The 13,741-nt window shown below is 41.6% G+C and overlaps 1 protein-coding gene across 1 annotated transcript in view; it reads right to left on the minus strand.

Moving 5' to 3' along the window:
* F2 (coagulation factor II, thrombin) overlaps positions 1-13,741 on the minus strand; it is a 330,337-nt gene that overhangs the window by 193,103 nt on the left and 123,493 nt on the right. Inside the window, exon 4 of the mRNA XM_069623200.1 lies at positions 1,925-1,978. Coding sequence (XP_069479301.1) covers positions 1,925-1,978 — 54 coding nt within the window. The remainder of the gene's footprint in view (positions 1-1,924; positions 1,979-13,741) is intronic.

Consider the following 13,741-nt stretch of genomic DNA (forward strand, 5'->3'; position numbering starts at 1 on the left):
TGGAAAGACTTAACTTGCAGATGACTGAGAACCTGCACTTAGCCATAGCTAGTAGCATGAAGTGGAAGGAGACTGTGAAGAAACTCCCGTGGTGCTTGCAAAGCATGTCACACTCAATCACACGAGTCTCACCATTCAAGCTGATTAGGGGCAGGGGAGAAAATGGCAAACTCAGCCCTGCCTGGGTAAATTTTAGAGTAGCCAACGGAAAAGTGACCACTGATGAGGTAAGAGTCAAAATGAACCAAACAAGAGAAATATAAAGCTTACTATGACCAAGGTAAAGGTACAAGGTTTGTTGTGAGGGACTGGGTGAAGGCACTGAAGGGTCTCATGCTGGCAAAAATGTCATCCAACTTCCTGAGCCCCTAGATCTTTGAAGTATACAGTAATGATGTCAGGGTGTATAATGGTACTGTATAGAACTGCAGGAGAGTTCTACTATGTTAGAAGAAATGCATGGAATGGAATCCTGATATGATGGCAAATCCAGCCATTTTTCTGGAGTTGTTTCCTCAGATGCAAGTGACGAGGAGACTGCTACAGTGGCCTTAGAAGTGCACCCGTCCCCAGATACTTCTGTACCGCAACCCCAGAAGGGGACATGCTGCATGACTGGTTGGGCTAGTAAGCCCCTGTCAATCTTAGGGGACCATGTTGTACGTTAAAACTCTTGTTATGCATAGTTATTAGTAAGGCAGGGGGAGGCGTGGCTGTCTAGCTGTTCCTAGAACTGTGTTATGTTACTGATAGATCACAGTAACCAAAAACATGTGATGGGTGGAAGGTTTTGAATTCATCTTATCCACTAGCAATGCTCTTACAATGGCACATGAGCCTGAAACATGTCTGGGATTGTTTGTGGTTTCGTGCAGAAGGGATGTGGCCTAGTGGTTTGGGCTGGACTGCTCTTTTCGGGGTCAGAACAGGGCTGATTTACATTTGTTATTTCCTCTTACATAGTGGCATGAGAGGCTGAACAATAATGGTCTGAAGGATTGTCCAGAGCAAAGCCAGAGGTTAGGATTCAGTCAAAACTTTCCAAACATCACCTTTTTGTTTAACTGCTAGATCACAGTGACCTCTAGACTGTGAGGAGTGTAGAATCCTGAGCAATTCAAGGATTGTCAAGGGTTAGAGTGAGGGTACCAGAGCAGAGGTGGACAAAGCTGATTAAAGAAAATAAATGTGCCTCTGTTGTATCCTTCGTCACTTCACTCATTATCTGCGCCATCCCCATAAACCTTTTGTCTTATCTGTACATCACCTGTTTGCCCCTCATCGACCACCCCACCCTTCTCAGCTGTCTCACCCTCTGTTTGTTTGTTTGTTTGTTTGTTTATTGATTTGATAATGCGCACCAAGCCCCTGGGCAGCTGGGCGCAGCAGTACAAGAAATCTCAAAGCTTAGTTACATTGCCTGTCCTAATTTAGTACATACATGTAGCTACAGTGTGAGGTACAATGCATGATACAGTACAGTCATTTGATATAAGGTGGATGGAGTAAGTGAGGTGAGGTAGTCATTGCTATTCAAGGAGCATAGAAGGGTGGATCGGATAAGAGTCAGGCTAGCACAACGTAGGTAGTGAGAGCCTATAAATATAGCTATGAGTAATAGGATAAGTAAGTCACATGTGTTTGACAAAAGTTGTCAAAGAGTGAGGAGGTTATGAATCATTGGCTCGAAGCCAATTGAGAGCATTGATTCTGAATCTAGCGTATGGTAGGGGGTGTCTGAGGTCAATAGGGAGTGTGTTCCAAGCTTGAGCAGCTTTAACTGGGAAACTAGTTCCTCCTGCCGTGGTAAGTTTGAATCTAGGCATGTCCAGCTCATTTCCTCTGCCTTATTCTCTAGACCCTGTGACCCCGCTACCCACATACTTTGCTCCCTCCCTCTTCTCCCTGCCCCGCCTAGGCTTACCGTTTACACAGTCAGAAATCACATCCCTCGGCTTCTTCTTCTCGGGTTCACAGGCTGCAGAGAAACAAAACAAAATGGTTCATCATCCATAGAGATCACAGCAGGTTCACAAACTGGGTTGTGCATAGGCAGGCTCAAAGGGTGACTACAACAGACCGGGAAAACTGGGAGACGGACAGATATGCTCCATTGAGGACTAGAACAGGGCCAGCAAACTGGGAGACGGACAGATATGCTCCAGTGAGGACTAGAACAGGGCCAGCAAACTGGGAGACGGACAGACAGGCTCCAGTGATGACTACAAGAGGGTCAGCAAACTGGGGGACTTGCATAAGCAGTCAGCAATCTTGAGGAATTACAAGCCCAGTAACCCAGTAACCCATCAGAATTACATACAGGCCCCAGTGGAGACCATACCGGTGCCAGAACACTGGGGTGCTTACATAAACAATTAAATACGAATAGGCTCTACTTGGCTGCAAGCCCTCCAATTTATTCAAACATTCAAAAGAACTCCATGTATCTCATTTGGTATCTGGTCATTGCATTGAATGCAATACCATCAAATGCCTTTCCATCTAAAAAATTGCATCGAAAAAAAGCATCAAATGCATGTTTTTTTTTTAAGGTGAAGGGTTTAGTTTAAACATTTTTTTTTAAAAAAAGAATGCATTACATGCAATTTTATTTGAGGCATTTTTTCCGATGGAATGGTCTGTCGATGGTAAGAATTCAATGGAATGACTATAAACCATCTAATTCCATTCAAAACAACATTTCTATTCATGGTGTGTTCACTCATCAAGGTCTGGTACCCAGCTTGGCACGGCAGGTAAATCAAAAGAAGACAGGGCTGAATTATTGCCACCTTAGGTTTCACCACAAAAGAAGGCTTCTTTTCTTTTTTCAATGAACTCAAACTACATTGTCTGTATTTCTTCCCAATTTGTGTTCCAACACATTCCAAATTCGTAGGAATCTTCCTCTGTCCACATTACTCTATTGCACACCACCACCATCTATCTACCCATCCACGCCCAATGATGTTAACATTCCTGACCACTATAATGTTCCCGTTCTGCATAATGCCCCATTCTGTGCCTTGCACAGGAGGTCACTTCATCAAGGTCAATGAAGCCATAACCAGGCTAAGATGCCAGCACCACCACCCAGTTCTCTGCCCCACCTCATTTCTTCCATCCCTCCCCCATTCCCCTCCACAACTGCACACATCAATATCGCAAGGACCAATGCCACTTTTCCAGTTGATCCAACCAATCCTAGTCTGACCCAAAACTTAACTAAACACCCCCTTTCCACTAAGACCAACAACAAAACAATACCCTCCTTGGGCCTCAACAGACTCAACAGACTCAGAGCCAGAACCAGATCTAACCATCAAGCGCCCAGGCCCACCGCAACCCCAGACACCTCTACCAAAACAGAAACAACGCCTAATAACCGCCAAGTCAAAGTTTCCTCCAAAAAATATAATAAACCAATCACAAAGATAAAAAACACTAAAGAGCCCTCTAATGCAAAGACCACACTACCCCATGGCCTCTCTCGTAAGGTAAAAGGTGCACTAATGAATACATGATCACTCGGAGCACATGCCACAGAAATCCATGACATCATCGAAGATCAACAACTTGACATGCTAGTAATCACCGAAACCTGGCTACACCGTGCCGCAGGCCCGCTACTAGCCATTGCTATCCCCCAAGAGTATAACATCTTTAGAACAGATAGGAATAACCTCCAAGGAGGTGGAGTAGCCATAATAGCAAGAACCTTGCTGCAATTCAGAGCCTGCCCATTGGAACAAGTACAGGGTTATGAACTACTACTAGTCAAATTTACGTCGAACCCAAAAACCATCATCAATTTCTTAGTGGTATACAGATCACCTAATAAAAACACCCACCCCAACGTAGACATCCCATTACTGCTTACGCCCATCATCAAGCCCAAAACCAAATGCATCATCCTAGGGGATATCAAACTAGGGTACAGTGACCCCTTCGACACGGACGCCTCTGCCTTCCACACAGCTATGTCAGATATGACTCTTGTTCAGATGATCAATGAACCCACTTACTCCAAAGGCAGAACGCTGGACTGGATCCTCACCCTTAACTCTCAAATCACTATTGATTCCATCCTCCCTGTAGAGTGGTCAAACCATTTTGTCATAAGCTTCACATTGGAATATAACAGTACTGACCCTACCAGTCCCAAACCACCTGACACCTTCGAAACTAGAAACATTAAAAAGCTCTCGGCAGACAACCTATCCCCATTCCTGAGCACAGCATTAGCCAATGTTATCCCAAACACAAACAATCCCGACTATTTAGCAGATTTTTACCAACAAAGTCTCACCCACACCATTGATTCACTCACCCCTGTTACCACGAAAACTCGGAAACCAGACAAACGCTACTGTTTCTAGTTTGATGAAGAACTAGTCTCTCTTAGACGTACGAAAAGATCGCTTGAGCACCTACATAGGAAATCCAACAGCCCTGAATCAGCAAAGGCCTTCGAAACAGCCAACAAAAAATACAAATCAGCTATAATCTCTCATAAAGCCAACGCCTTCAACCATCGTATAACCAATGCCAGCTCTGACAGTAAAGAGCTATTCTCTATCCTCAGAGAGCTTGAGAGAACCCCTCCCAAGTTATAGCACCATATAATACCAGTAAAGTTTGGTGTTCTACAATACAAGATGCATTAGTCTCTAAAATTATGCTCTTACAAAAGAAAATCAACAGTAAAAAAACATTCCTTGCTGAAAAAACTCATCCCAACATAACCACTAACCCTCCAAATACCACTTCATGTACCCTTTTTCACTTCACCCCAGTCTCTAATAAAGAAGTGTTAGACACAATAGTTAAACTCAAAGCCTCCAACTGCAAAGAAGACAAATTCCCATCTCATCTAGTCAAACTATGCGCCCTACCTTATCACCCATCATTACTGAATTTGTTAACGCCTCCTTCAGCTCTAATATAGTCCCTGCCAGTATAGAAAAAGCCTGGGTAACACCCCTCCTAAAAAAAAATCTGACCCTGGTCCCCTAATTCCCACCAACTACCGACCCATAACTACTGTCCCATTTCTCCTGAAAATTATCGACAAAATAGCATATTCCCAGATTGAAAAACCATTCAGAAGACAACCAACTATTGGGGGACTGACAGTCAGGGTCCCGCCCTAACCATAGTACGGAAACAGCCCTACTCGACCTGAAGATCCAAATGGATGCCACTAGAGAATCAGGTAAACATTGCCTGCTAATGCTACTAGACCTATCGGCGGCTTTTTATTTGGTCGACCACGACAAACTTTGTGCCACCTTAGCCAACAAACAACTTCAACCTGTCTAACAATGCCACAGACTGGATTAAATAATTCCTTGCAGATAGGACTTCAAGAGTGGCCATTGGTAAAGAATCGGCAGATCCCATACCATTACCCATAGGCGTCCCGCAAGGTTCCTGCCTATCCCTCACCCTCAACAACGCCTATACCAAGCAGCTCTTTGCAGCGCTGGATGCTATGGGTGTCATCTACACCAACTTTGCAGATGACACTCTGATCCTCATCCCACTAACAGGTAATCACGAGCAAGACACATTGCTTATTAATAAAATCTACTCACTAATCCAAAACTGGATGGCCACAACAGCCTATGTCTCAATGATGACAAAACAGAGTTACTCATACTAGGATCATCATCTAAAATTGCCTCCCTGCAGCCTGTTTAATCATCTTTAATCATTTATGGCACCACAATCCCACTACTTAAACAAGTGAAGACACTCGTCGTATACCTAGACGCCTCATTAACCATGACCAAACAAATCAACACCCTAGCCTCTTCCACCTCCTACACATCCAAACTCATCTCCCTCAGCTGCAAATTCCTCACTGCCAGAAACTGCATTACACTAGCTAGAGCACTCATACTTTCCAAGCTTGACTATTGCAACATCCTCCTCTTAGGCACATCCAACACCAACTTAGTCAAACTCCAACTCATGCAGAATAAAGCCCTTCAAGCGGCACTAGGCATGAAGAAATCTGACCACATCTCCAACATCAGGAGAGCAAACCACTCGCTCCCCATTAAAGCCAGAATAATTTTCAAAACCCTCAGCATCACCCACAAATGTATCCCCAACAAAGCTCCAAAATACCTCCTTAACACAGTCACAAAAAAAACACACTAGACTCCCCAGATCGAACATTAGTGAAAATCTCGAAATCCCACCATACACAAGAGAAAAAGCAAGGGGAATCAGTTTCAAAGTACTCGCTCCCAGGCTTTGGAATGCCCTACCCACCAATATCAAGAATGAAACATCCTATCTACAATTTAAAAAATCGCTTAAAACTTGGTTATTCAACCAGCTTTAAGATGAACATAGAACCCTACCATCTCAGACCTAATTCCCTGTTCTTGTATATAAGTGTATGTAAATGTATAGCTGTACTTTTGCCTGCATTGCTGTGCTCAACCTTAGGTTTGTATCTGCTATTTTCTGTAACTACGCCGTGATACCTCAGGGTCTGGGCGTATAACAAATGAAATAAATAAATAAAAGTAGGTGTCTCAAACTGAATTTGCACATTTCACTACCTTTCTTGAAGTAACTTAATTCAATGGCATGTAGTTAAAAGGCAGTTGCCAAACAAATATGTGATACCTTTTTGCGATCAATTTCCATCGTATTACCACAATACCTTGATTAACATGTAGATCCATGTGCTCTGGGGGTTTTCATTCAGTTCTTGAGGAGTATCTAAAGTATTGTGATTTCAACAAGTGTAACTTGATGCATGCCCACCCAGCACTGGAACCCTGGCAGGTCAGAAACCCTGCACGACAAGTGCTTACTAAATGCATGGATTATTTCCCAGAAGCATCGGATGCCCACCCGACACTGGAACCCTGGAAGGTCAGAAACCCTGGATGACAAGTGCTTACTAAATTCATGCATTATTTCCCAGAAGCGTCGGATACCCACCCAACACTGGAGCCCTGGAAGGTCAGAAACCATGCACGACAAGTGCTTACTAAATGCATGGATTAGAAACCCTGCACGACAAGTGATTACTAAATGCATGGATTATTTCCCAGAAGCATTGGATGCCCACCCGACATCGGAACCCTGGAAGCTCAGAAACCCTGCATTACAAGTGCTTACTAAATGCCTTTGATGAAAGTAACCCAGAAGATAGTGTTCTTAATGTTTGTAGTTTCAATTACACTCTTAAAGAGGGTTGGGTATTCCTAACACTAGGCCTGTTGAATGTTGTTCCTTTAAGCATGCTATCTAATGGGTACGTTAGTCTAATGTGTCCATCAATTTAATCATTATACAACTAGATGTCACTTTTAAACTCATATTTGTTGTACATTTTGTTAAATTGATATCTTTTATCTCTGCCAGTCATCAATACCATATCACTCTTAATGTGTTAATTCCAATAATTAAAGATATACATATGAAAACACAATAGTAAAAACGCTAAGTAACATATCTGAAACTAAACAAATTAAAAAACAAATTATTTTCTCTGACTAAACTGTTAGAATGTAATGTGAGTGTTTACCAAGGACCACAGATTTTGGAGGCAAGTTAATCAACTCAATTTTTTAGAGACATATGATTTTGGAACTTCATCTCTTCTTTGTGGTAAATATTTGAGACAAGTTCTTAATTAACAAAATAAACTAATGGAATAAACCCAAAAGGATTTCACAGGTACAATCTTGTAAGGTGCAAATGTATTTAGTAAATATATATTTTAAGGCCTCACTTTACTAGTAGCAAGCTTTGAAGCTTTGAAGAAATGTACGTACACTCAAATGTGCAAAGTGTCCTCCCGATCATCGCTATTAGGACTTGGAAGCCATGTTCCCTTTAATGATTTACTCTACATGCGGAAATGGCTGGCCTTTGTGCACACATGATTTTCCATGTGTGCATCTGACTAACAAGGTAAGCCACATTGTGAGCATGCGTAGCTAGTGAGCTATCATTCCCAAAGCGTATGGGAGTTTCTCTTTTCCAGCCACTGCAACTCTTTACAAATCAGTGTAAAAGGTGTAATATACATAACCCTTTTCAAAGACATACTAAAACAGATTATTTTTTATATGTGACTATAAAGAGATCAACCTGTCTAAGACTTAAGGATCTTCCACAGTACTTAGCAAAATGCAGAAGATGTTTTATTCCATTAGAAAACAACTAATCTGTATTATAAAAAACAAATATCACTCATAACGGATGTGGCTGGAAAATGATTCAGGCAGGATACAATATATGCATATGGAATAATGGTAACTAAAAAGAACTTCCACTGTAATTAAGTCATTCAAAGGCCCGGAAAACATAATTTGTGTAAGGATGCCAATTACTGCACCAGAGAATATGATAAGAACTCCTGTGCCACTGCTTACCATCCACATTTCAAATGTCATGTGAATTGAGCCGTGACAACACTTACTCAAAACCAGTCTTGCAGCTAAGAGGCATATTACCACCCATTTTTACTCCCTAAAAATAGCAAAATGTGCCCAATAAAAAGGGGAAATAATGAACATATAGGAGCCTACACACTGCTTCAACCCACAACGCTCCATTGATATTTTCGAAGCAGTGTCTAGCAGAGCAGTGGCATAGGAAGGCGCTCTACTAATATTACTGCCTGATTTCAAGAGGAATTTTAAGGGGAAGAAACATCTTTTAATAGGCATAACGTATCCCTATTGGCAAAGCAAATCACTTTTTTACTCAATGAAAAATCATTTGATTCCATGTAGGGAGTACAATCTAACCAGAGCCCTGCTTGCAACCCTGACATTTGCATTGCATACAAGATTTTTTGCAACATACCCCACCATGCTATTATTGGGTAGGATTATAAAAGTGCTCAGTGAAACAATTTTTCTTTTATAGCAAAGAGTTTCTGTATAATTTGTTAAGGTCTATACCCATGGGAACGCTGAACATTTGGAAAGGATGCAGATTGTGCAAAATGTATTTTAGCCGTCTGAATATCCGTTGCCCTGCTAGAATGCATGAGTCATTTCAGGCATAGTCCTTGCCCATTATCCCTTGCAGGCCAAGAACATGATATTGCAATGTTGTTCTCCACTTATAGGGTAATGTTAGCAATGCTAAAGTAGGAGATACAGAGTTTGACATTTGCTTACTCAAAATCAGTAAAGGGCAAATTAATATTTGATTTTAATAATGCATTAACTTGCAAGGGGACAGTTTCAAAGCGCTTTTGTGGCGCATATGTATAAATAGGAAGCATGGGCTGAGAATACACATCTAGGTAACCTGCTAATTTACAGTCAGTATCTAATGTTTGAGCTCACAGTTGGGTTACACAGTGTGGATGATGCTTTTACTACTGCAAATCTGGAACCTTTCGCATAGCCAACATAGGCAGAGTCAGGGTTGTCCAGTAACATCGAAATGTGGACAGGGGTGGGTACAAATGTGGTAGAGTCAAGTATAGGAGTCGTGGGTGGGGAGGAAAGGTTATTTGATTGATCTATGTGGGCATATCTGAATAAGATCCTCTGTTCATGGAGCTACTTTTTCATTTTCGTTTTAACCTCCTCAGGGTGAATTCTGTTTGAGGGTTTGAGATCACGTTTTCATAGCAGTGTAATGTAAATAGTCAAGACCAGAATATCAAGACTAGTTAGTATAATTTTGTTTCATTGGGCGAGAAAGCAAATGCCAGGTAACGTCTGTGGCTTTTGCCTTATTAATTCTTGTGAAGATGGGAATTTTCTGTGTGCGCTGCTAACATTTTTCTGAGTGACTCTCAGAAGGAAACTGGGCAAGCGCACATGCACACAGCTTAGAGGGAACATTGCCTGGGAGGGTTATTGTCACTACCTGAGGCCAGGAAGGACCCTTATGAACATATCCCAAGAATAAAACCCCAGATCTTTGAAAAGAGAAAGAAACAAAAAAGGACCACATCTCCCAGAATGCCCCTTTCTCACAGAGGAAAATCCTATAGCTGATCAGGAAATTCAGCAACAGATCCAAGGACAGGAAGACTACTGCGAAACCCTAATCAACTAACAGAAGTACCTTAGCCTTGAGGAGAAGAATTATGTGAGACTGGAAACTCTCTTCCATCTAACATACAGGCGTACCGAGAGAAACGGATATATCCCCTGTACAGCGACTAGACACGCACATGCACGTGCACACCCACACCTTTCCCACACTGCAGAGAGAATTGAGGAAAGGGAAGCTTGTGTTTTTTCTACAGCCAGAACAACATCTGAGAGAGGCTCCTGCAGCCTAAACCTCTATTGAAATCAAAGGGAGAAACAACCATGCAAAACAATATGCAGCAGAAACCATTTTAAAAACTCTCAGTCACACAAAAGGACTTTATCACATACAAACTAACCTGCTCAGTACAGAAGGCAGCCAACGCGGACTGTGTGAAGGAGCAATATAGTAGCACTAATGAAACAGATTAAAATCCCATACAGGATAGAAATCCAAAATGGCAGCTGATTTATTTAAAAGATTAAATCCCAGACATAGATTAGAAACCCTACCCGCCACTGAGCATGTTGAAACATCACACCTGACCTTTGCAGCTACTCAAAGAGAAGCTGTTCAATCTAACCCTTACATAAAGGCCAACCCCCTAGACGGCAGTGATACGTAGAGTAGAGCAGGCAAATTGTAACCCTGAAGAGTTGGAAAACCGCTGCAAAAGAAGGCAATTATAGATCGGAGGAGCGAACCATCAGGAGTGAGCAGGAAGCAGCCTGCATGACCTGATAGTGGAAGAAGCTGAAGTGAAAGACAAATCAAGCCGCAAGAGTAGCTTGAACCCTAACCTTGAGAGAAGACAATCTGAAAGAGTTGCTTGGGCACTATCTCAGAGAGAAGACAAGCTGACAGCGTGGCCTGAGCACTAAGCTAGGGAAATGACAAGTCGAAAGAGTGGCCTTCACACTAATCCTAGGAGAAGATGAGCCAGAAGAGTGGTCTGCACATAACCTAGAGAGAAGACACACCGAAAGGGTGGCCTGGGCACTAACCTAGGGAGAAGACAAGCCAGAAGAGTCAATTAGGAGCTATCCCAAGGAGAAGACCAGACATTCATAAAGATCATTAAAATGTCTAAAATATACATGTTAACTGAGACTCCTGTGTTTGTGTCATTTGTTACTGCTTTGTTAAACACGTAAATTTAATAGTGAATAATGCACGCACGACTTGTTATTAAATGAAATGTGGTTTTATTTTGTGATATTTAAATACCTAAGCTGTCTTCATAAGGTACGTATTTTGATTGTAAACTTGGTTGAACTGCAGCTTGTATTTGAAAGGGAACAGGTTTTCCTTAAAAAAAATGAAAGCATTATTCCATATTTTATATTCCACTTTGTGTTAAACTCGGTTGCATTGTCTTCTTGAAAGAAATCTTTCTGTGAAATTACACTGTGTTTTTTTTTAATGCAGATAGTTGCTTTCTGTTGATTCCCTGGTAGCTTCTGACGTGACTATGTCAGGAATGCAGTCAATACCAGTAGTTAATGACTGCATTCTGCCCATTTTGGTTGGCTGAGGGGAGCTCCATAATAATTCCCATATGCTAGTTAACAGTGTTATACTTTTGGAGAAAAGATTGTGCATTCTGTAGAGAGAGAGATGTATATGTCATTAGACCCCCAACCCCTCACCTATGTGATATTAGAAAAGCAACAAGGAGACACTGTGCCTGACACAGGGTATCATCCCAATACCACACCGAAGATATGAGAGACATTATGCACTCAGACAACTGTACCAAATGTACCCTAAAACTGATGCGGTAGAAGGAAGTCTGCAGACGCCACTGGACATATAAGAACTATAAGTTACGTCTGACAGGTGTAAAGTGATGCTATGAAGAGAAGAGACAAGGGCGTACTGAAACGATATATGAATACTTAAAGAATGATGTGACTGAAGTAACAGAGTGAACATACATGTGAATACAAAGAAATCATATACAGTGAGAAGATAAGTAAGACGAGATGTAGTAAATGTATACACACAGAAACACAAGGTAGATAAGACATATAGAAGCTTGGTAATATAGGAAATATAATGCGAGTAAAGCAACCATGTTGAGAAAATGGATGTCGGTTTTGTATAATATTAAACGAAAAGCCTCAAGGAGAAAAAACAAGGCTGCAGAGCTGACAAACAATAACAAAGAATATTTGTTTGGCTCAGGATCAAGGCAGCCACAGCAAGAGACAACTGAAAGGCACGAAAGAAGTAAAACAGGATAAGCTACATACGCAGGACATATTTCTCTTAGATTAAGAAAAGGAGTGAACATTTGCGAGCGCCAAGTATTGAAAAATCAGAGATGCAGAAAGCATATGCAAGACGGAGCAACCATGTCTCCAGAAGCTGAAGAGAGTAATAGCACCTAATACAATTGAATGAAATAGCACTAAATAAGAGGACAGAATGGACACAATCGTGGTCTCCTCACACGTGGTGCAGGTGCAGGAAACAAGGACTATGCATAAGGCTCCAGACGAAGATAACAATGTACCTTCACTCCCTTTAAACTTCTGGAGAAGAGAACAGTCAGCAAGGTCAACCACAAAGAAGAAGCCTTGGTTTAAGGCCTAACTGATGAGACATTGTGAGCTTATTAGTCAAATGTGCAGTTTTCTGATGTTGTTCCCAGCACCTGGGTTTTGATTTGCTTACGTGATGCTAACAAGCTGAATGTCCAAGGTTGGAAGAGAGTGCCAACCAATCATGAGGGCCTATGTGATGGTGGACCATACATTTTTACAGAAGCCTATCCGCTGCTGCTATTCTGCTATTATCTGTCTTATACGTAGTTAGAGGTAGTTCAATGCATGCCTACTTGATATGGGGCAGCCAATAATGTTACTAACGCCTATGCAGACTATAGGTATATATGTTCCCTTAACCAATCCCTCCGAACGTTAGGTTTTTACGTTTGCCACGTAGGATGACATCATAGCTGACGTACATCGAGTTATAAAGCCTTTTGTGTAATGGAAATGTGATGACAGTGTGTGAATTGTGATTTGCTATGCTCGCCAGGTTTCCCTACTTAATTGAGATGATAATAAAGTAGTATTTTACCATATTCTTTGAGTCTGTCCGATTATTTGGGCCTGAGATTAGTTATTGTGGTAATCCATCCAGCACTTGGAACCCTTGAGGTGCTACTGCACAATTCCATAACAGAAAGATACATATTAGCATAGCAGTCATGTGAAGATAACCAATGCGTCCTGTCTGCATAAATGGAAAAGACATTCTTTGTTGTTGGAGTGCACTTAATGTTGCATTCCACATGAATGAGTATTTAGAAAAGAGGCATGGAGGAGTGGGAACATCTGCTTTGTATAAGGATACAGTCAGAAATGGACTTAGGGCTGAGGTATATTAGACAGAGAATCCTTTGCAGATTGTATTGGACCCCTGCCCGAATGGCCAGGTTAGGATTGTTGGATAATGATATCTAGTGGGGGCAACCTACTCCATATGCTATGGGCCTGCTCACGAGTATCTGCCTTTTGGAATGATGTATTGAACAGTTTGGATTTGGTGCTAGGGGACTCGCTACCACGAACATTTTATTTGATGATTTTATTATCAAGCAGAGAGAGCGGGGATATGGTTAGTGGAAGAACAGGATGGATTAACAGGGTATTAGTTGTAGCGGATAAACAAATATGAAAAGTTTGGAAGTCAA

Source organism: Ambystoma mexicanum, chromosome 11, assembly GCF_040938575.1.
Source record: "Ambystoma mexicanum isolate Mex_15411 chromosome 11, UKY_AmexF1_1, whole genome shotgun sequence".
NCBI lineage: Eukaryota > Metazoa > Chordata > Amphibia > Caudata > Ambystomatidae > Ambystoma > Ambystoma mexicanum.